Source organism: Camelus bactrianus, chromosome 9, assembly GCF_048773025.1.
Source record: "Camelus bactrianus isolate YW-2024 breed Bactrian camel chromosome 9, ASM4877302v1, whole genome shotgun sequence".
Lineage (NCBI taxonomy): Eukaryota > Metazoa > Chordata > Mammalia > Artiodactyla > Camelidae > Camelus > Camelus bactrianus.
The window spans coordinates 13478646-13504442 of record NC_133547.1 but is presented as its reverse complement, the minus strand read 5'-3'; the positions used below and the strand labels follow the sequence as shown (position 1 = coordinate 13504442).

The 25797-nt window shown below is 33.5% G+C and overlaps 1 protein-coding gene across 1 annotated transcript in view; it reads right to left on the bottom strand.

Moving 5' to 3' along the window:
• Positions 1–3009: 3009 nt before the first annotated feature.
• Positions 3010–25797, bottom strand: part of ZNF569 (zinc finger protein 569) — a 34719-nt gene continuing 11931 nt past the window's right edge. The window contains exons 3-5 of the mRNA XM_074371115.1: positions 14178–14350; positions 13767–13862; positions 3010–6300 (exon numbers count right to left, since the gene is read on the bottom strand). Of these exons, the coding sequence (XP_074227216.1) occupies positions 4490–6300; positions 13767–13862; positions 14178–14350 (2080 nt within the window). The 3' untranslated portion in view covers positions 3010–4489. The remainder of the gene's footprint in view (positions 6301–13766; positions 13863–14177; positions 14351–25797) is intronic.

The following is a 25797-nucleotide window of genomic DNA, read 5'->3' as shown; positions in this document are numbered from 1 at the left end:
ACATAAAGAATGAAAAGGAATCTACAAATAAAAATAGCCCTCTCCCACCACTGAAAAACTTAGGTTTATGTCTAACAATATGTGTAAAGAAGCTGAAAGCCAGAAAACAGTGACGAAAGAAATCAAAGATCTAAATAAGTGCAGAGACATATTGTGCTTATGAATTAGAAGTCTCAATCAGTAAAAATTTCAGTTTTCTCCCATGATATAAAGGTATAATGCAATTCCTATAAAAATCTAAGCACAATTTCTGGGGGGGAAAAAAACCCAGACAAATCCAAAGTATACAGAAAAGCCAAGAAATTAGGATAAAGCAATTTTGAAAAAGGATAAGAGAAGAATCACTATTTAACAACAGTAATCAAGAATGCGGTATTTGTAGAAGGAGAGAGACATAAATCAATGGAACAGAAGAGTTCAGAAATAGACTCACATGAGTAGGCCACCTGATCTTTCACAGAAGTGCAAAAACAACTGAATAGGATTTTTTTTCAACAAAGTGTTGAAACAATTAGACATCATAGGCAAAAAAAAAATGAACCTTGACCTAAATCTTACACTTTACAAAAAAAAATTAACTCAAAATGTATCACAGAGTAGGTAATATCCACATTAAACTTCAAAATATTTATGCATCCAAAACCCTGGTATTTTTATAATGTTAAGTATTTGACAAAGGTTTTGTATCCAGAATGTATTATAGCACTAAAAATTAAAAAATTAATGACCCATTAGGGTCACACCCAGTGGCAGTGAGGTAAGTTTGCCTTCTGCCTCACCAACCGGGTAGTGTCAGGCGGGATGAATTTCCATGCTGGCCCAAAAGCAATGAGGTAGAGCCAGGTAGTTCCAGGTAGTGCTGTTCAACAACCAGCTTCTCACTCTCTTCCATGTTATCAGGGCACAATGGAGAGCTGGACTTCCATCCCCACAGAACGAATTCTAGCCACAAGGTGGCGCTAGCCAACACTCTTTCCCCTCCTTCATCCTTCCCAGCTGTTTTAGCTGGGTTTGATGGAGAGCTTAACTTCCACCCTGACCCACTGAAAATGAGGTGGGTGTTAGTGCTCCTCTTTTGCTTGGGTGGAGTCTGGGGCCCAGCAGGGAGCTGAACATCCATCCCAACCTGGACCTTCAGGCTACACCTAAACAGAGTGATTGCCTGCAAAAAGGAAGGTTAAATAAGATCTAGAGTCTCACAACACAACACCCAAAATATCCAGAAAAGAATTGAAAATCAGTCATCATATCAGTCATAGAAATTTAAAACAGCAGTCACATAAATGCTTCAGTGAACAAATCATGTACATACTTAAATTTAAAAAACAGAAAATTTTAGCAAAGAAAGGGAGAATATAAAGAACAAATAGGAATATTTTAAACTAAAAAAACAGTAACCAAAAGACTCAATGGATGTACTCAAGAGCATAATAGAGGGGACAGAGGAACGTATCAGTGAACTTGAAGAAATAGACTTTGATGAGTTATATAAGCATAATTTAATACCTGGAGCAATTTCTAAAAATTATACAAAGAGATGTACTTACTAACTCTAGATAAAGTAGAATTCTAAAAAATGCTCATTGTAACCCACAGCAAGTGAAACAGAGGAACAAAAAATGGAACAAACAAAACAACCAATAAAATGGCAGAGAATGTTCATAGCAGATTTGTAATAGCCAAAAACTGAAAAGAATCCAAATGTCTTTCAATGGCTGAATATTTAAAGAATCATGGTATATCCATACCACAAAAAATTATTCAGAAATTACTCAAAAAAGAACAAACTGTACCTACAACAACTGGGTTTGATCTCAAGGGAATCATGTTTAGTGGGGGAAAAAAAGCCAGTCTTAAAAGGTTATATAGTGATTCCATTTAAAGAACACTCCTGATAATGACAAAATTATGGAGAAGAGTAGTAGTTGGCAGGGACTAGGAGTGGGGAGCAAGGGGATGAAACAAGGATGGGTGTGATCATAAAGGGATAGAACAAGGTACCATAGTGTTGCAAGTTCTGTATTTTGATTGTGGTGGTAGTTATACAAAGTTACACTAGATAAAACTGAATAGAACTACACAGACACACATACACAAGTGCATATAAAATCAGTGAACTCTGGTAAAGTCTGTTGATCGCCAGTGTCAAATTTGATGTTTACTGTAGTTATGTAAAATGTTACCATTAGGGGAAACTGGATATGGGTACACAAACTGAATAGTACTATAGTACTATTTCTTCAACTTTCTATAAATCTGTAATTATTTCTAAATAAAAATATTTTCTTAAAGTCCTAGTAGAGAAAAAAATAGACAAAATACATGAGTGGGCTTTTCACAGAAAAAGAACTTTGAGTACTATGAATATTTGAAAGGCCTGAATACAAAACAGCTGTGGTACAGGAAGATATGAACTTTCACATATGCTGGTCTCTTACCTGACACACATAAAATTACCAGCATCTGTATCTCCATTTAAGGATCCAGAAACCAAAGAAATATTTGTTGAAATACACTGGAATTGCTTCTGCTCTAATACAGGAAACTGTCCATTGGCTTGATATGTTAGAACATTAATAACATTTTACAGTATGAATGGTCGCTTTCCCTCAATTTAAAACCAACCCAAATGCAGGTGATTTTTTTTTTTCCCAAATGGAGAGTCAGTTATCTCAACAATTGAGTATTTCTTTTGTTTCTTCACTGCTTTCAAATAGGGAGGAACTTGTGTTCGAGATAAAAGTGAGAAATCTAAAAATTGACCTCAAACAAATGTTATACGCTTCTGATTTGTATTATCCTAATTGTATTATCCTAATTAACATTATGAAGCGAGAGTATTATTTAATTCAGGTTTGGTTTATGTATTATTAAAGATAATTTTCTGTAAATGTTAGTATCTGATCAAAGTAACAATCTATTTAAAAATTGTTTCTATAGGTACAGGTTTTTTCTACCTATTTCTTATTTTAGAGAAACAATAAAGAATTTTTTCAAAAAACCACAACATAATTTTGACAACCAGACTTGTTACTGCTGCCATATCCACTTTCATTCTTTATTAAAGAAATATTACAGATAAATAAAACTCCTTCCAATGCCTAAAAGTCAACCAATGTCACATATGTATTCAAGATCAATACACAGTACTGTACTTTGCACTGTTATATTAAATTTATAGAACTGTTACACCATGCTTCATTGTACATTTGCTTTTTTCTCTCAATATTATGTATCAATGTAGTGATATATCAAATTTGTATCTTTGTGGTGTTTTCATAGAAATAATCATCTTGTATTGACCTATCTCTCTACTAATGGAAATGTTTGTTCTGTCCAATTTAAAGTAAATACAAACCATGATGCAGCGAACACAGCGAGATACATGTATCTCTGTGCACAAATGTGGTGCTTCTAAAGCCAATACACCAAAATAGAATTGAATGTTCCGTATTTATGTGTTTTTAAAGAAGTCCTGTCACTCTAAAGTAAGAAATATAGTCTATTCTATTTTATCATAGTTATAAAATTTTGTATTTTATATTGTCTTCAATCTGTTTGGGTTTTATTTTTGTATATGGTATAAAGTAGAGAGCTAACATTTTTTGTTGAATCTTCCATTTATTGAATAGGCCATCCTTTTCCCAGTGGTTTCAATAACACTATAGTACACATAATTCCTGTATCTCCTTCCTCCAGTCCCCAGTTTGTTTCCACTGATTTATTTACTCATCAAGAACACACTGTTCAAGTGGCAGCAGCTTTAAATAAATATATGATGATATCTAGTAGTCTGTCTTTTCTTTTGCTTTCACATTTTTTTAAGCCATTAGTGGTCCTTTAACTCCCTATGTAAAATTTTGATTCAGTTTGTGAAATTTTTAAAATATAACTGGTAAAAATTTTGAGTGGATGTACTTTAAACATAGAGATTTGTGAGAAATTTTATATATATATATATATATTTTTACAATCTCAAGTCTTTTCAGACAATGCTATTTTTCTCAAATTTTCAGGTGTTCTTTTGTGCCCTTCAAAATGTTGTGTAACTTTATATGTCTTATAATTCATTATTTATTCTTAGATATTTTATATCAACATTTTCTAATTAACTATTCTCATATAAAAGGTTATTTTTATAGTTTCTTTTTTTCTCCAATCTTCTTTTTCTTGCTTAAGATATTGGCTAGAAGCTCAAGTAGCATGTAGACATACTAATAGCAAATATCCTGTTTCAGATATTAATGAGAATGCTGGGTAAATGTTATCATTAGGTAAGATGTCTGCTGAAGATTTTTGATGATCATCTTTTCACAATACAATTTGTCACCTTGGTAAGATTCTCATGTTTCACAAATGTGTGACTTCTTCAAAAGGCTTTCCCACATTCACAGTTTTCTGCTCTAGATCCAATTACATAATGCACAAGGAGGTGCTAATTCCTTCTGAAGGCTTTTCCATATTCATGAGATTCACAGGGTTTCTATTTCTAATGAGTATGAATTCTCTGGTGTCTAACAAGGTGTGACTTCTGGCTGAAAGCCTTACCACACTCATTACAATGATAAGGCTTCTCACCTGTATGTTTTCTCATATGAAGTGTAAGAGATGAGATTTGAGAAAAGGCTTTTCCACATTTACTACAGTCAAAGGGTTTCTCACCTGTATGACCTCGTATATGTATAGTAAGGGAGGAGCTTTGGGAGAAGGCTTTTCCACACTTATTACATTCATAAGGTTTCTCACCTGTATGACCTCTCATGTGCACAATAAGCGAAGTTCTTTGAGAGAAAGCTTTCCCACATTCATTACATACATAGGGCTTCTCACCTGTATGACTTCTCATATGTAAGTTAAGCAATGAGCACTGAGAGAAGGCTTTCCCACATTTATCACATTCATAAGGCTTTTCCCCTGTGTGACTTCTCAGATGAAGAGTAAGGGAAGCAATTTGAGAGAAGGCTTTACCACATTCATTACAATCATAAGGTTTCTCTCCAGTGTGAACTTTCTGATGCGTAATAAAGTTTTGCTTTTGGCTGAAGGCTTTACCACATTCATTACATTCATAGGGTTTCTCTCCAGAATGAATTTTTTCATGAGCAATGAGATTTGATTTCTGGCTAAAGGCTTTGCCACATTCCTTACATACATAAGGTTTTTCTCCAGTGTGAATTCTCTGGTGTCTAACGAGATTTGACATCTGAATGAAAGCTTTCCCACATTCATTACATTCATAAGGTTTCTCTCTAGTATGAATCTTCTGATGTGTAATGAAGTTCTTCTTGTGGCTGAAGGCTTTTCTACATTCCTTGCATTCATAAGGTTTCTCACCAGTATGACTTCTCATATGTACAGTAAGGGCTGAGCTTTGAGAGAAGGATTTTCCACATTCATTGCATTCATAGGGTTTCTCACCTGTATGAATTCTTACATGTATAATAAGCATGGAAAACTGAGAGAAGGCTTTTCCACATTTATCACATTTATAAGGTTTCTCTCCTGTATGACTTCTCATATGAAGAGCAAGAGATGCTATTCGAGGGAAGGCTTTACCACATTCATTACATGCATAAGGTTTCTCACCAGTATGAACTTTCTGATGTGCAATGAGGCTTTGCTTCTGGCTGAATGCTTTTCCACACTCATTACATTCATAAGGTTTCTCTCCAGTATGAATTTTTTCGTGATCAATGAGATTTGATTTCTGGCTGAAGGATTTCCCACATTCCTTACATGCATAAGGTTTCTCTCCAGTATGGATTCTTTGATGTCTAATGAGATTTGACATTTTAATGAAAGCTTTCCCACATTCATTACATTCATAAGACTGCTCTCTACTGTGAATTTTATGATGTTTAATGAGTTTTTCCTTGTGGCTGAAGGCTTTTCTACATTTTTTACATTCATAGGGTTTCTCTCCAGTATGAATTCTCAGGTGTCTGATGAGGTCCAAGGTTTGATCGAAACCTTTTCCACAATGATTACACTTAAAAGGGGTTACTACAAAATGGGATAATGTACTGCCAAATGATTTCATAGGCTCATTATATTCACAATTTTCTTTTCTTATAAGGATTCTCTCATTATTATGATAGTCGAAATACTTTCCAAATAAGTCATATTCATAGAGATTGTGACTGGAAGGGAAAAAGTCTGAGTCTGGAGGAAATGCATTTGCAAATTTCTTATGACATGCATTGACTTTTTCTTCAGTCAGTGTTTTTGTGAATTTACCTTCAAGTTGTGTCAAAAGTCTGTCCTGGATTTTCTGATGCTCATCAATTCCCCATATTTCTCCTAAAACAGATTGCAAATAAATATCACTTGTAAGTTTTTCCAATATTATATCAAAAAATTTCAAAAAAATTATGTTTGGGATTGATTTTTGGCTTATGGCCTAGTTTCCTATTAATCAAATTTGAGGTACCTATATCTATTTCTTAAGCTTTACGAAATTCTAGGAAAAGAAATATGAGTAGAGTCAGATACTTAAGAATACAAATAGCTTTGATTGCTTCTAAATGGGATCTGAAAGAAAAAAACAAACTGTTGGAAAATAAAACAGAGAATGCAGAATGTACAAATAAAGTAAGAAGAAATAGTGATAGAAAAACAAAAACGGGAAGCTAAAAAATCATAAAAGTATTTTACAGGACTCTATTTAAATACACTTTTATAAAATGGCTGACATAAATAATTTTCTGGAAAATGCAAATTACCAAAACTGACTGTAAGATGTAGAAAACAACTATAGACCAATGTCAACAAAATAAAAAGAAAAATATGAAAAGAAATCCCCTAAAAACAAAACAAATAAGAAAGGCCCAGAGATATTGACTTTGGGATTTAAAGAAACATCTAAGAGACATCCATTAATGCGGTGTGAAATGTTACAAAAGGAAAAAAGAATTACCATTTTTTGCTATGTGAAACAAACAATATTAATAATGATATTATTAATAATAATTAATATTTATAATTATAAATGATAAAAATGACAACCAAAAATGCAAACTATACACCAGTTTCATTTATGAGTATCAATGCAAAAATTCTATATATCAAAATGACCCAGAAGAAAAAAGTGACCCAGAAGCACATTAAATATAAGCATATCATACATATATTGATTTTTTTCCAGGAATATAAGTATGCTTCAATATTAGGAAAATCTATTACTGTAAGTAAATACATTAATAAGTCAAAGGTGAAAAAGTAAATATTTCCAAAGATATTAAAAAGATAATAAAACTCAACATCTATTTTCCATAAAAAAACCTTTATAAAATGGAACTAGACAGACACATATTAGAAAAAGCACAGTACAACTTAACCACTGACAGCATACTTAATGGGAAAAATCCCAAAGCATTCATTAAGTTAAAGTCAGGAATAAGAAAAAGAGGAGTGCTGTCACCACTATTATTATAGTACAGGGTACTGTGTTAAATAAGAGAAATCAGAGGTATAATAATTTGGAAAGGAAAGGTAAAATTAACATTATTTGTCAACACTGAAACTGCTTACTTGCAAAATCAAAAGTCACTTGAAAAATTATAAAAAGAAATTAAATTCACTGTGTATAGAAAATTAATATTCAGTTTCAATAACCTTCATATATGCAAACAACTATTTAGAAAATATAAGAAAAGATTACACTTACAATAACAAATATATGAAAAATCTAGGAATAAATTTAATAAGAACTGTCCAAAAATTATTTCAAAACTTTAAAATGCACACAAAGATTTAAAAAAATGGAAATTTTATGGGTTGAATTTTTTGCCCCCATCAAATATATGTTGAAGTCTTAATCCCCAGTACCTCAGACCATGAAGTTATTTGAAAATAAGGTCGTTGCAGACATAGTACATTAAGATGAGGTCACATGGAGTAGCCCCTAATCTAATATGACTGGTGTTCTTATAAAAAGAATGCCACATGGAGAGACAAAAACACAGGGAGAACACTACAGATACAGACACAGAGTGCAGTTATGCTGCCACAAGCCAATGAATGTCTAGGGATACCAGAAGCTGAAAGAGGCAAAGAGCCTTCTCCTATAGGTTTCAGAGGGAACACAGCCAGCTTACACCTTGATTTTGTATTTCTAGCCTCTATTTTGTTACAGCAGCCCTAGGAAACTAAGACAAAAGGCATACCACATTCTTGGAAAAGAACATCTGACAGCAAAGATGATAGTGATCCACAAATTAATTAACTTAAAGTGGTTTCAATAAAAATGTTTGAAAAAACAAGTAAGTAATAGCTCAAAGGAAAATGATACTATGGGCTTCCAACATAGAGGAAGAAATGGGTAAGAGAAGAAAAATTACTTTTCAATATATATCCTTTTGTACTTAAAAAAATTTGAACTATTAGCATGTGTTATGTATTTTAAAAAGTGAAAAAATAAAATTGTTCTGAACAGTAACTAAAATGAGAATAAACAATAGCAAGGTAAAAACTGGATAAAAGAGTTAGAATATAAAACTGGAAGAGCCCCCTAGCATGACTGACTAGGGAGTAAGTATTGAGCAGAGGATAAAACAAAGAATGAGAAATTAAGCTTAAATATGGTCTAATAAAAACATGAATCTATCTCTGATACTACTCAAAACCACACTAATACAAAATAAAGAAAGAAAAAGGTATAAACTAACAAAGACCACTCTTCCACCCTAGAGAAGATAGGAGATCATTCTTTTGAGAAATATGAGCAGAAAGGCTCTAGCATCGCGGACACCAGGGAGAGGGATGCAGAGATAATGAACTGGCTCCAACACAGAGTAAGTGAAAGTCACCGTACCATAAGGGGAGACATCCAGTCCCCAATTGCTGCTTAGCTCCAAGATACGAAAACGGAGATTCTTCTCCCTCTCTGCCAGACTGAGAATAAAGTAAAGGAAAAAGTCTTGTGAAGCTGTAATGCAGGTAAAGTTAAGAGACTTGGTCGCAGATTATAAATGTAGAAAAGGAGGCAGAATACGAAGCTTAAGCTTTTGAATTATCTCAGTTCAAGGAAAAGGAAATTCAATAAAGTAAAAGATGTGGAGGGAGAGGGTACGATCAGGTCTTTAAGGTACTATCCAAGCAGACGTGAGGCAAGGACAAGATCAAAATATCAAATGTGGCAAAAACACTCCATGTTTTAAGATGGTGGAATGAAAAAGTATCTGATCTCTTTTCTACTTTACAAACAAGAATGAACAGTCATTGATTCTTCAGTGATCCTAGGAGGCAGCTGTAACCCCAAGTAGAATAAATGAGTTACTGTTGACACATATAGTGAAGGGTGGAACAGGGGAAGAAATATTCTAAGAGAAGACAGCTGCTCTTGCTGATCCTGGGCAGAGCCAGCAGCTGACAATGTCAAAATGGATATTACACCTTGAAGTGCAGAATTAAGTAACCCGTGATTACAACATGGAAATTTGGGCGTGTAGGCTGATAACAGGAGACTTGTTATCTCAAGGTATCTTAAGGAAGCCAGAACCAAACAAGGAAACACTCTGAAATACTATCTTTTTTAGGAAGAAGTCTGTTGGGGTGAGAGTGTAAGATTCAGAGTATGAGAAGACTTGCAGCTGCAGTTCCTTTTTGGATGAGAAGAAATAAAGCCTAAACATACGTTCACACAACCACATAGAATAGAAAGCTTCAGTATGAAGCACAGATGCATTGCTACCCGTCAAGAGTTGGCAAACTTTTTTTTAAAATCAGATAGTAAATATTTTAGGCTTTGTGGGTCCTATATAGTCTTTGACACAACTATTCAACTTTGCCTCTGTAATCTGAAAGTATTAGAAGTCAAGATGTAAATGTTGGGTATAGCTCATTGGTAGAGTGCATGCTTAGCATGTACAAGGTCCTGGGTTCAATCCCCTGCACCGCCATTAAAACAAAACAAAAAAAGTTAAAAAAAAAAAAAAAAGTAAACTGACAGTTAAAAAAAAAGATGTAAATAACTGAGTGTGGCTGTGTTGCAAAACTTTATTTACAAAAACAAGTGGCTGACCCACAGGTCATAGTTTATGGATCCCTGCTTTAGATCAGAGCACTCCTTCTCCTTCCCCAATATTATCTTTCTTAAAAAAATCAGGTCAAGGAAGAACTATCCTCACTCAAAACTGAGAAGGTGCTGGAATCAGATCTCTCAAAAAGTTACAAGAGAAAAAAGAAAAGAAACATGATACAAAGAAAGCAAACCAAAAATACAAGCTAAAGCAATTATGAGACATAGTAAATGAATACCCTGACTAAAGGTATTGCCATGAATGAATAAACTTAATGAAAATACTAGCTGTGAATCAAGAGCTCAAAACAGAAATATAAATCCATGAAGAAGAAACAATGAGAAAACAAAAAAGCTAAAAAATTAACTAGCAGAATCAAGAAAAGAGATGAAAGAGAAAAATAAAACAACCCAAAACAAGGAACACCATGCAAATGGGGGAAAAAGAGAGAGAGAGAAAGAAAGACAGAGAGAGAGAGAGAGAGGTATTAATTACATAAGGACTTTGAGTATTAAAATTATAGTAGGGTAACCTCATATTGCAAAACAAGATAATGGATAAAGCAGAAATTCTAATGAATCACTGGGCTTATCGGAAGTAGCATAAATCTCCAAGAACACCACAATACTCTCCACCAATCACACCCCAGCAGCATACACAAAAAAAATGACCAAAACAAAAACAAAACAAGTATTAGCCAAAACCAGGTCTGAGAGAAAGAATTAGAAAGCAACATGGCTACAAAACAGAAACAGACTCACAGACATAGTAAACAAATTTAAGGTTACTGGGGGAAAAGTGGGTGGGAAGGGATAAATTGGGAGTTTGAAATTTGCAAATACTGGCTACTATACATAAAATAGATAAAAAACCAAATTTTTTCTGTATAGCACAAGGAACTATATTCAAGATCTTGTAGTAACGTACAACAAAAAAGACTATGAAAAAGAATATATATGTATGACTGAAACATCATACTGTATACCAGAAATGAACACATTGTAACTGATGATACTTCAATTGAAAAAAAAAAAAGAAAGCAACCTGGACAATAGATCTGACTTGAGTACCTAGGGAAACAATAGCCCTGTTAACTAAAGTGTAAGACCCTTGAGCCATCAATAAAGCTCAACTGACGTTCCTACAAAAAGCTAGGACCTTCAAAGAACGTTCAGCTTATACTCTTTGCAATGCCTCTTGGAACCCACCAGGAACACATGCAAATCATCTTCAGAAGAAAGCAACACCCAATTTAGGACAATAAGATTATCGCAAATTAAGATTTAAAAAATTCAAACTCAGAATCAGCAATCATCAAGCATGTGAAGAAGCAAGTACATTAAGTGAGTCATCAAAAACAAGATATTTAAACCTGAGGACTTAAGACACTGTAACTGTCAGATACAGGATATAAAAGAGCAGTATTTTTAAAGAAGTAAAGGATAAAAACACAAAGCTGAAGAAGTCACAGAAATTATTAACAAAGGCCAGAAACACATAAAAAGAAAACATCAAAAATGAAAAACAAAAATTTCTAAAAATAAAAAATGCTCCTAAAATTTTCTAAAAAACATGGATGAGTGTAAAAGAGGAATAAACACAACTGAAAAGAGAATTAGTACTGGAAGATATATCTAAAGCAATCACTCTGAAAGCAACACAGAGTACAGAGGTAGAAAATAGTAAAGGAAATTAAAAAATATTGAGGAAAAAATAAAAAGCATCTATCTAATAGGAGTCTCAGAAGTAGAGTGTTAAGCCAGTGAAGGAGAGCCAATATCTGATGATGCTGGGAATGTTTCAGAATTAATGGAAGACATAAGGAAGAAGACAATACTATGAGTAATTTTATATAAACAGATTTGAAAATACAGATGAAACAAACTGTTAAATATAACAGATGACCCTGTGGAGAGGGCAGAGCTTAGTGACAGAGTGCATGCTTAGCATGCACATGGTCCTGGGTTCAATCTCTAGTACCTCCATTAACAAAATAAAATAAAATAAAAACAAACACCTAATTACCTACCCCCTACAAAAACAAAAAATAAAAACAAAAGAAATAACAGATGGTCCAGGAACATCAATAAATAGTAAACTTTTCAGAATACAGAGGAAATTTAAATATACATGGCGATCACCTTTTTCAACTCTGTGAAAATCAGGATTAAATGCATAGCTTTCTGGAAAATTACAACCTATTATCAAAAACTATTGCCAAGAGAGACATAACCACCTATACAGAAAAGTTATAAAAGTAAAAATGGGAAAAAGCTGTCAAAGAAACTTCCCTCAAAAATCCACAGGGTCCAAATAATCCACAAAATCCATAACTTCAACAGGTAAGATAAACCAAAATTTTTTGACTTTTTTGTATGTTTGTTTGTTTTATTACTAATATTACTTTATTTGGGGGGTGGGTAATTAGGTTTATTTATTTATTTTTAATGGAGGTACCAGGGACTGAATCCAGGACCTCATGCATGCTAAGCACACACTCTTATCACCAACCTATACGCTGGCCCCCTTAAACAAAAATCTTAAGGGAGTTTTATGCCAATGTTATATAAATGTTCTAGAACAGGAAGGAAACCTTCCAAATATTATTTATGAAACTAGTGTAACACTGACTTGAAAGGCTGAGTTAGAATAATTATTTAAATTCAGAGCAAAAATGAGGATGAGGCATTAATAAATATGTAAATAATATTCAACCATATACATAAAAGGAAAAAATCCATATGATAATCTCCTATAAGAAAAGATTGTTATTTTGATTCTATGAACTCTAAACTCAAGTTGCAAAAAGTACTTCAAAAAGCAATGACAACGGGAGGAAAAAAACTAGAAAAAGATGAGAGAGAAAGGGCTGATCACTTTAACATGTTAAGGGTTCATACAAATTAAGAATTCAACAGAAAAAAGAGCATGAAACCCAAACTGCTCATAAGAAAGAAATATAGATAGATTTTAAACATATGAAAAGATGCTTGTCTTCACTTATAATAAAGGAAATGCAAATTCACACCATAGTAAGTTATTTTTCACTTATCAAATTGGCAAAGATTTAAGAAGTGCAAATAAACCATGTTGCAGAAATTGTTAGTAGAAATATAAATTGTTATAATCTCTTTGAAGGGGAAAAAAGACACTGCAATATCTATCAAGTTAGAAATATACGTATGTATGTGTATGCATGTATATGTATATATGTGGGTGCATCTATATGTATGTATGCATATATATTTACATATGTATACACCTATGTCACACACAAACAAGCACATGTATATATACCTGACAAATGTAGCAGAAAATGAGAGGTAGCAGAAAATTAGAGGTAGCAGAAAATCAGCACTGACTTTCAATTACAGTTCTATGAATATCTGAACACAAAAGGAAAGGATCCAATGTAAAACAGTGGGCAGAAGACTGAAGATGCTAATACTAGAATGATTATCAAAGTAAAACTGGAATGAATTAGGAAATGCTGATATCTAGCACACAGGTAAGAAAGCTGACTGATCTTTCAGGTTCTGAGAAAAGAAGCTTTGAGGAAAGAATTTAAGAAAGTTATCTAGAAATGACATTGTAGGTATATAAAGAATTCACATCAATTGTCATTATAAAATTGTACAGCCTTAAAAAAAATACCACTGAAGAACATTTCAGGGAGATCAACAACTTACAGATTAACCATTAAAGGGTTCTGGCCCCTACTCATCTGTATGGTTCCCTCCCACTAACCTGGACAATGTCTCTTTAACACTTCTTCCTCCACCACCCATGGTTCTTCTTCTTGCTCCAACTTGAAAATCACATCAGGTTTGGTGAATGGACATCCTGTCAAAGGGAAGTGACATAAGATCTGGGCATAAATACTAGGAACAAAGAATCATTCAAAAATTGAGGCTAGCCCAGGGAAATTTGGCTTCCTAAAGGACAAGATAAGTATGATTTCTGGGGATGCTGCCTTCTGAAACATAACCAAGGATGACATTTTGCTCTGAAAGCTGCAGCATGCACAATCATGTGAACAAAGGCATCTAAAGGCCACACTTAAGTGTAATGTTTCTGGTTCCACACATTTCAGAAACACCTGAAGAAAAAAGGGTACTTTACTCCCAGAATTTGAGTTGTACAGGAAACTACCCTTACCCACTGTGATTAAGTTGTTATAGTTTTCTAGCATCACATTCCGGTACAGGTTCCTCTGAGCAGGATCCAATTGCTGCCACTCTTCCTGAGTGAAGTCAATAGCCACATCTTTGAATGTCACTGTTTCCTGTAACATACTCCCACTCAATCTGAAGTCATCCATCTTAGATGTTCTGGACAAAAAATATTGAAACTTGTTCTGAGAGTACACAAAGATAAGAGGCTATAAAATAAATTTTACCTGGTTTTGTTATTGTCTAAACGAAAAAACATAATAGCAGCCTGTCAGTTTATGTTCATTCATCTAGTAAGCACATATCTTTAATACTGTGAGTTAAAGGGATCTTGGGTACCAATTTATACTGAATATAAAAAATGGGGGAAACAAAAGGAAGGCTCTCAGCAACCTGCCTCGTGTGTTGCAGGATTGGGAGAAGTCATACAATCTTAAGAATCCTGCCATAAGAGGGAGAGAGTAGAGTAGAGCAGGTTTATCCATAGAAGTTCTGAGAAGGTCTCAGAATCCATAGGGCTGATGGAAGATACTTTTCTCCTGAGGCAGTAAGCAAGGACTGGAGGAGGTGACTGCAGGTGAAGACAGCAATGCAAAACTTCAAGAAACATGAATAATCAAGGAAACACAATAGCACAAGAGGATCACAATAATCTTCCATAGCTGATCCAAAAGACATGGAGATTTTCAAGACATTCAATAAAGAATTCAAAATAGTTGTTTTAAGGATAATCAATGAACTACAAGAAAACAGAAATATAATTCAATCAAACCAAGAAAAGTAATACACAAACAAAATGAAAAGTTTAACAAAGAGATAGAAATTATAAAAAAGAATCAAAGAAAAATTCTGGGAAAATAAAAGAAACAACGTGGTAAATGTTAACTCTAACTTTGATGAAAATAAAGAATTACTGTTAAATTTTTTTAAAAAAAGAAATTCTGGAGCTGAAGAACACAGTGAATGAAATAAAAAATGCAAAAGAGAACATCAATATCAGAATAGATCAAGCAGAAGAAAGAACCTCTGACTTAAAAGATCAGAATTTTGAATTATCCAGTCAAAGGAGAAGAAAGAATGAAAGAGTGAAGAAACCATACATGAATTATGGGGTTCCATGACTTTAAAGAATATTCACATTCTGGGAGTCTCAAAATGTGAATAGAGAGAGAACAGAGGCACAAACTGTATTCAATAAAGTAAAAGCTGAGGACTTCCCAAATCTGGAGAGAGATTTGGATATCCAAGTTCATGAAGCTCACAGGTCACCAAACTAAATATAAAGAGATCCTCTGCAAGACACTTTATAATGTCAAAAATCAAAGCAAAGAAAGAATCTTAAAATTAGCAAGAAAAAAGCAGAAAATCCCCATTAGACTCAGTATGGATTTTTTAGCAGAAACTTTCTAAGCCAGGGGAGAATGGGATGATATATTCAAAGTATTGAAAGAAAAAAACTCCACAAAACATGAACACCCTATCCACCAAAGATGTCTGGAGAGATAAAGACTTTTTAAACACACACTGAGGATGTTCATCACTAGACCTACCTTACAAGAAATGCTAAACAGAGTTCTTCAAGCTAAAATGAAAGGGTGCTAATTAATAGCATGAGAACATATAAAAATATATAACACACTGATAAAGGTACATATAGAGTCAAATTCCAAAATCTCTAATACTGTAATATGGAGGTGTATTAACCACTTAACTCTAGTATAAAGGTTAAATGACGAGAGTATTAAAAAACTACAACTACAGTAATTTGTTAATGAAAACACAATTAAAAAGAGGTAAATTAAGACAACTAAAATGTAAAAATAGGGGAGGAGGAGTAAAAGGGTTGAGTATTTCCATGCAGTCAAAGTTAAGTGATTATCAGCATAACACAGGCTTATCTACAAGATGTTTTACGTAAGATTCATGGTAACCACAAAACGGAACCTATAACAGATTCACAAACAAAAAAAAGAAGGGAATGGAAGCATACCACTATGGAAAATCATCAATTCACAAAGGAAGGCAGCAAGAGAAAGAAAAGCACAAGGGAACTCCAATAAGCCAGAAAAAAGTTAATAAGATATCATTAATAAGGCCTTACCTATCAATATTTAAATCCTCCAATCAAAAGGCACAGAGTGGCTGGATGGATTTGAAAAAAAAAATAACCATATGCTGCCTAAAAGGGACTCAATTCCACTTTAAGAACATACATAGTCTCAAAGGGAAGGAATAGCAAAAGATATTCATGCAAGTGGAAACCAAGAGACACCAGGATTAGCTATATTCATATCAGATGAAATACTTTAAATCAAAAACTATAACAAGAGACAAAGAAAGGTGTTACATAATAATAAAGGGGACAATTTATCAAGAAGATATAACAATCATATATGTACTCAACATGAGAGTGCTTAAATATATTAAATAAGTAAATACTAATGATCTAAAGGGAGAAATAGACAGGAATACAATAATAGTAGGGGATTTCAATACTCCACTTTTAACCATGGATAGATCATCCAAACAGAAAGTCAAACAGGGAAATGTTAGATTTGAACTACATTTTAGACCGTATGGCCCTAACAGACATCTACAGAATAAAGCACCCAAAAGCAGCAGTATACTCTTCTCAAGTGTACAAAGAACATTCCTTAGGATAGATCATATGATAGGACACAAGAAAAGTCAGTTCATACCAAGTGTAATTTCTGACCACAATGGAATAAAACTAGAAATCAATAAAAGGAGCAAAGCTGGAAAATTCTCAAATATAAGGAAATTAAACAACAAACTCCTGAACAACCACTGAGTCAAAGAAGAAATCACAAGGGAAATCAAAATATATCTTGAAACAAATGAAAATAGAAACACAACAAATCAAAACACACAGATGTAGCAAAAGTAGTTACAAGAGTGATGAATGCCTGTATTAAGAAAAAAGAAAGCTCTCAAATAAACCATCTAATTTTACACTTAAGAAACTAGAAAAACAAGAATAAAACTGAGCCCAAAGTTAACAGAAGGAAGGAAATAATAAAGATCAGAGCAGAAATAAGTGATATAGACCAGAAAAACAACAGAAAAGACCAATGAAATACAACCTGATTTGGGGAAGGGAAAAAAAAAAAAACCCACACACAAACCAAAAAGCAAAACAAACCCAGAAACAAAATTGACAAACCTTTAGCTCTACAAATAAAAAAAAGTGAGAAGAGTCAAATAGAATCAGAAATGAAAGAGATACTACAACTGATATCACAGATACAAAGGAGAGACTACTATGAACTATGCTAACAAAGTGGATAACCTAGAAGAAATGGATAAATCCTACCAAGACTGAATTATGAAGAAACAGAAAAGCAGACCAGACCAGTATGAGTAAGGAGACTGAATTAGTAATCAAAATTTTCCAATAAAGAAAATCCTCCTCTCCTTCCAAAAAAAGAGAAAAGCCCAAGACTAGATGGCTTCCCTGGTGAATTCTGCCAAATATTTAAAAATGAATTGATGCCAATCTTTCTCAAATTAAAAAAAAAAAAAAAACACTGAAGTGGAGGGAACACTCCCAAGCTCATTTTTACCAGGCCAACATTACCCTGCTACCAAAGCCAGATAAGGACACTACAAAAAAGAAATCTAAAAAAACCAGTTATCGCTAATGAATACAGATGCAAAATTTTTCAACAAAATACTAGCAAACCAAATCCAACGAAACATTAAAAAAAATCATACATCATGATTAAGTTGGATTCATCCCAGGGTCACAAAGATGGTACAACATATGCAAATCAATCAATGTGATACACCACAGCAATAAAAGAAAAGACAAAAACACACGATCATCTCAATAGATGCAGAAAAAGCACTTGATAACATTCAACATCCATTTATCATAGAAACTCTTACTAAAGTGGAGAACACTCTAATTTGAAAAGATAAATGCACCCCAATGTTCATAGCAGCACTGTTTACAATAACCATGACATGAAAGCAACCTAAATGCCCACTGACAGATGACTGGATAAAGAAGATGTGTGTATATATATACAATGGAATATTACTCAACCCTAAAAAGAATGAAATATTGCCATTTGCAGCAACAAGGACAGACCTAGAGAATACTAAGTGAAGTAAGTCAGACAGAGAAAGACAAATATTATATGGTATCACTTATATGTGGAATCTAAAAAATAATACAAATGAATCTATACACAAAACAGAACCAGACTTATGGACATAGAAAACAAACTTACAGTTACCAAAGAGGGGATGGAGAAGGGGAGGGACAAATTAGGAGTATGGGATTAACTCATACAAACTACTATGCATAAAATAGATAAGCAACAAGGGTTTCTAGTAAAGCACAGGGAATTATATTCAATATCTTGTAATAACCTATAGTGAACAATAATCTGAAAAAAATATATATGTAACTGAATCACTTTGCTGTACACCTGAAACCAACACAATATTGTAAATCAACTATACTTCAATAAAAAATGTATCACTTTCATTAACCAAATTAATTCAAAAAGAAGAAAAATTATTTGATCAAGATCATATACATAAGAAAATTATTTGACACAACTAATACCAATTCATAACAGACCCTCTTAGCAGGCTAGGAATAAAAGGAAATCTCCTTTATTTGAAAGCATATTAAGAAAAAACTCACAAAATAATCATACTTAGTGGTGAATCATTCAAGGTATTACTCCTAAGACTAAGAACGAAACAGAGATGACTGCCACTATATTTACTCAGCATTACACTGAACATTCAGAACTTGAAATAATGCAAGAATAAAAGCAGCCATGGGAATTCAAAATGATGAAAATCGTATTTGCAGTTGATATATTTGTAAACATAATGCAATTCAATTCAAAACAAAAATCTCAGTAGTTTTAATTGTGGAAATTGACTAATTCTAAAATTTATAAGGAAATACAATTCACCATAAAGAGCTACAGCAATGCTGAAAAAGAACAAAGGTGGAGGATTTGTTTTCATTATCAAATACCAAGATTTATTATAATAAAGACAGGGTGATTAAGATAGAGTGCTACTGACAAGGAAAAACAAAACAAAGGAAAAAGACAAAGTCAGGAACACATATTAACATGAATATGTCTTGAAAACAATATGGAGTAAAGAAAAGTGAGTTGCAGAACTGTCAGTCCATTATGTTTCCAGTTACTTAGAAATCTAAAACACAGAGCAACATTATATAATATGTATATACACAAATTGCTGTGGTAAAAATGTAAAACCATGGACTCTATTGATATACATAACATTCATGGGAGTGATTGCCTCTGGGGACAGAGTATCTGTAATTAATTATTTATTGAAAAACAATCTCAAAGCAAAAATGACAAAATATTAAAATATGCTAATTCCAGGTATTCGGTATGTGGTTGTTTATTCTATTCCCTCTCTGTTCTTAGATTTTAAAATAATAAAAGGATGAGAGAAGACAGAGAGATGGAAGAAAAAGCAGCTCTTTATTGGTTCAATTTGTGAACCCACTGACTTCAATTTTATTCTTACCAATTCCTTCTTCTATTTTCTCATGTTGTTTCTAATTTCTAGAGCTCTATATTTTGTTCATTTTATTTATATTTATTAACATTATTATTCAGCCTGTAGGTTTTCTTCTGTGCATTACTTTCTTAGATGTTCTGTAACATAAATTTTTAATCTCTCTTGATCTGAATTGCTTATGCTAGTTTTAAAATTTCCATGTGGGAGTGTCTTCTTTTTGAATTTTTATTATTAACTTCCTATTTAATTGCACTGTGGAACATGCACAGTTTGTACTTTTGAAATTTACTTTCATTCAGTCCTAATATATGGTCAGTCTTTTAGTTTTTCCATATCTAAAAAAGGGATGTTGTTTCCAGGCTATAACACGACAATCAATTAGCTCTGTCAAATTGTTATTGGTAGTTATGTTTATTTTGTTGTCTACCTTATGTGTCTATCATGAGCTAACACAGATCAATTAAAGTTTCCTACTGATATGTTTCTTCTTATTTTTCACAGTATTACAGTAAATTTTCTGCAGTTTATTTGGTATAGAAGTAGTCTTAACCATTTATCTCTATTATCTACTGCACTCTTCATTTTAAAGCACTGTTCTTTGTTTAAAGCTTACTGTCTTGAATCTTATCTTACCTGATATTAATGAATAGCCTTTTCCTTTTTAAAAAACTTTTAACAAATTTAAACTTTAATGAATCTTGGATGTTTTGATAGACTGAAAAACTATACTCTTCTCTAACAGAAAATTTTGCTTTTCTAATTATCATATACTACCTAGAATCCAATTAGTAGTTTGCCACTGGTAGTTAACTATTTCAGGTAACATTACCTATTCCATATTAGATTTATGTGTAATAACATAATATTCAGGAATTTTTGCTATTAACTTTTTCTATCCTGGTTAATGGCAACACTAACCACTTTTTTCCAAAAACAGAACTGTAATAATAAGTTTTCATTCCTACTTCTACTCCAACACCTAGGTACAATGTGTCAATAAGTTCATTTCATTCAGTCTTAGCAATACCTCCTAAATCCCAACTCTTCTATTTCCACTACTTGTTAAAGCAATAGGACAAGAGAATTAATTAATTGAAACTTTTTTTGATAGCTCAAAGACTAATTTGAGGGTCTAATAGTAGTTGAAGTTTTCATTATGAATATTAACTGCCACTGAAGAGAATGAGAAAATAATTCTTAATTGAGCCCTGGAGTTATGGGTTTTTTAGCCAATAAGTTACTGAAATGTGCACAGCACTGGTTTAGAGCCTAAGGATATAGCAGTAAGAACGATATAAGTTCTGGTCCTCTTGGGATGTATATACTAGTTGGGGGAAATAAATGAAAACATAAACAAGTGAATATGTAAGATAAAATAAGATAGTGCAATGGTTACTCTTATGTGTCAACTTGACTGGCTCACAAGTTGCCCAGACATTTGGCTGAACACTATGTGAGGGTACTTCTACATGACATTGATATCTGAATCAGTAAGCTGAGTAATGCAAACTGTCCTCCCTAAAATTTGAATAGAGCAAAAGGGCTGAGTGAGAGGGAACTGAGTCGGAACTTTAGTCTTTTCTGCTAGCTTTAATAGCATGTTCAAAAGCCTCCAAGGAAGGGATAAACTCCATTGCAAGTGTGGAAAAAGCTGAAAGACAGTGAATGAGGGAGGGTGTAGCACAAGATAATGATAAAGACACAGGCAGAAGGCATACCATGAAGGGTTCTGTAAAGGACAGTAAGAAATCTGAATTTTATTCCAAGTGTAATGGGAAGCCATTAGGCGATTTTAAGTGGAGAAGTTAATGCCTCACATTTTAAAATCTTCACTTTGGTTGTTCTCTGGAGAATGGACTATAGTATAGATGGTCAAGAATGTATTCAGAGAGATTAACAAACAGTTACTGAAGTTCTTCCAGGTAAAAGATGATATGGCCTGGGTTACAACAAGATCCTTGGAAATGTTGACAAGTGATCGGTTCTGAGATATAATGAACTTTTTAAAAATGGGACTAATCTGATGATTATGTTTTAAAAATCATTTTATTTGCATTTCATTAATAATGAGGGAGGCTAAGACCACACAGGATGGTGGTTAAGGTTACAGGCTTCACAGTTACACCACCTGGGACTAAATCCTGATTCTACTACACCTTTACCTATAACCTTAATTTTTCTGTGCTAATTTCCTAACTCGTGGGAAAAAAAAGAAAATATACTCCTTATGGAAACTACATAGGATAATCCATGTAAAACTTGTATCAAACAATAGAAATTAGTTTTACTATTATTTGCAATTTTTATTGAGTATTTCTTCTTTTTAATTTTTCCAACTGTGGATTTCTTTTTCATGTCCTATATGCAGTTTTCCACTGGATTATAATTTGGTTTATAAATATGTATTTAAATACCAGATTAGGTCCGCCATAACTGTTACTGAAACTGTTGTCAAGTTTTGCCAATTTATATGATGATTGTATCAAAAAAGGAGAATGTAATTGTTATGTACTCATATTTAGTTGAGCTTCCCTTTTATTGCCTATGAGTTTGATATTATGCCAAAAAAACCCAAGCTTTAGTAACTGTAGAAAATACATTCAAGATGGCTGTCCTGGAGTAACTCAGAATGCTAATATATTGTTAAAAGTATAATTTTGGACAACCACTTTGGAAAACTATTTGGCAGTATCATAAAAGGTAACTTCTGATTTACCCATAAAAGCATAACTTATGATTCAGCAATTCTACTTTGGTAGAAAGAAATGTGCATATATGTGCAACAAAAATCTGTAAGAAAGTTCATAGGAACAATGTTTTAATTATCTTCAAATAAAAACTACCCAAATGCTAATCAGTAATAGAATGGATACCTAAAATTATGGTTTATTCACATAATTGAATGATATAAAGTAATGAGATTAACTAAACTGTAGCTACATACAACAATTCGACATGAATCTGACAAAATATTAAGCAAAAGAAGCCAGACACAAAGTACATAGATCACATAAAGTTAAAACACAGACAGAAATGACCTATGGTAATATAAACTGAACAGTGGTTACCCCTGGCATGGGGATAATGACTTGGAAAGGTGTAGGAGGAGTTTAATGGGTGTTAGGGTAAAGCTCTATTTCTTGATTCAGTGCTTCTGCTAGTTACACAGGTGTGTTCACTTTGAAAACTAACTCAGTTTGAGGAAAATACTAGAGATACAGAGATACTAGATAGGGGCACTTGGTCAAAGAAATACATTATCTATCTCAGTATAGCAAAGCTTTGAGCTAAGAGTGAAAAGGCAGTAAAGTGAGATCTGTTTAGCAGCTAAGAGAGCCGGACAAAACTGAAAGAGAAAGATTCCAAAGGAAGTTTGAAGAAAAAGGATGAGGTTCTGAGGAAAAGGAAATATCCTTGAAGATAAGGCAGATTTTACTTATTCTGAGAGTAAAATAAAGAAGTAAGGAACAATGGATTCAATTCATTAAAACCACAAATATTCACAAAAACCACATATACCAAGCCAATGCTCTAGGGGTTGGAGATACAGCAGTAAACCAAATAAAAGATACACTCTGTTCACATTCTAGTGGGCTAAAATTATAAGAATTTACCAGAAATGATTAGATTGTGGCCAAATCTATAGCAAATGCACATGGAAGAAAATAATTATATAGGGTCACCTGAAAGACATATTCCACCTATTTCTTCAGATATCCTAGGGCTTTTTTAAAAAGGAGGTATGACATGCATAGAATGTAGTAAAATGCACTCATTTTGAGTGTACAAATGAGACATTTTTATACATTTATGTATTTGTTTACCCACCACTTAAGTCAAAATACAGAAGATTTTCAGCACACTAGGAGACTCCATCATGTCCCTTCCCAGTAAATACCTCCTCAGGGGTAACCACTATTCTCTCTCACAGAGATCAGTTTTTCCAGTTTTCAATTTTATATAAATGGAACTACACAGAATGTACTCTTGTTTCTGGTTTCTCTCACTTCACGTTTGTGAATTTAACTATGCTGTTTAAGCAGCAGCAATCTGCTTTGCGTGTGTGGGGGGTGGGTGGTGAGGTGCTGACAGGTATAGAGATGACTACTATCATTATGTGGAGCTCAGGCATACGGTGGATAGGAAGGGGAGTACATATGAAGGGGATGTCCCATGAATTTATTAATAGCTCTGTATCAGAGAAGAAGCAGTTCCCATGAAGCAGCTTCATGAAAGCCAATCACAAAGAAGATTATGGAACTGACAACACACCTAGGGTATTTTAATGTATTGAGACATTTAAAAAGGAATATTTAAGTACAAACTAAATGGGAATTTAACTCAAATGGTGACATAATTATATTCTGAGGAAGACATAAGGAGAAATGTGTGTGAGTGATGTGTATGAGATATTATTGACAGTGGTAAGAAAAAAAAAATCTACTCTCTCAGCAACTTTCAAATAGTCAATAGTCTATCATTAACTATAGTCACCATGCTATACGTTGCATCCCCATGACTTTTAATTTTATAACTAGAAGTTTGTACTTTTTGAGCCCCTTCACTCTTTTCACCGCCCCCTTCCCTCTCCACCTCTCCCCTTCTTTGCTTTGAAGTTACTGACGGATATCCATTTGTTCAGTTTCTGAACTATTATGCATACTTCCTGAAATGAGCTCTGATACCCTTAAAATACATGTAACAACTTTGGCATCTGTATCATTATCATTATCATTATCATCATCATCACCACCACCACCATCCCTGTTTGCTTGATTCCAAATTTTGCTAAAAACCTCAAAATCACTGAGAGCCCTACCGCTGGCTGCATTTCCCAAAAGCAATCCCCCACATAGCTTGAGCTAGCTTACACACTGGCGAAATGGCTCCATGGTGGATAAATGAGTATTTTCTCTCCACTACCACCCCAACTTTTCCCTAATCTTCTCTCCACTATTCCCACATGTCCCTGGATTCCAGATCCTAACATCCCATTTGACAATACGTTTAAATCACATGATTGGGGATGACCATTTATAGCTACCTGCCCTTCTTTAAAACCATAGTGCATTCACTCTCTTTCAAGCTACTGCATTATCATTTCCCTCTACAAGGAAATCAATTCCTGATTAGTGATAAGCTCCATCTTTCACTTGACCAAGGCTTTTCTTGTCTTTAAAGAAGTCAAATTAAGCACTACTTTATCCCTTGATTGGGATATCCCTCTATTTGTATCTGTCTTACTCCTATATCTCATGAGCTCACCCAACACGTGGCATTTATTATTTTGCAATAGCATTTTTAAATTTCTTTCCCCCTAGGACTGTGAATCACTTATGGCAGGGACCACTTACATGGCTTCTTCATAGCCTAACACAGTAACTTACATTTGAAAGGGTACATAAAAGTTTGTGCAATGAGTTTAAAATAACTACGACAAACCTAAATAGACATTTCTCCAAAGAAGACATACAGATGGCCAACAAGCACAAGAAAAGATGCTCAATATTGCTAATTATCAAAGAAATGCAAATCAAAACTACAACGAGGTATCATCTTACACTGGACAGAAGGTCCATTCATCAAAAAGTCTAATAACAGATGATGGAGAGGGTGTGGAGAAATGGGAACCCTCCTACACTATTGGTGGGAGTATAAATTGGTGCAGCCACTATGGGAAACAGTATGGAGGTTCCTTAAAAAACTAAAAATAGAGCTACCATATGATCCATCAGTCCCACTCATGAGTACATATCTGGAAAAAATGAAAACTCTAATTCAAAAAAATACATGGACCTCAGTGTTTACAATAGTCCAAGACATGGAAGCAACCTAAGTGTCCATCAACAGATGAATGGATAAAGATGTGGTGTGTATACACACACACACACTAGAATATTATTCAGCCATAGAAAAGAATAAAAGAATGCCATTTGCAGCAACATGAATGGACCTAGAGGTTACCATACTAGGTGAGGTTAAGTCAGACAGAGAAAGACAAATATTATATCATTCATATGTGGAATCTAAAAAATAATACAAAAGAACTTATTTACAAA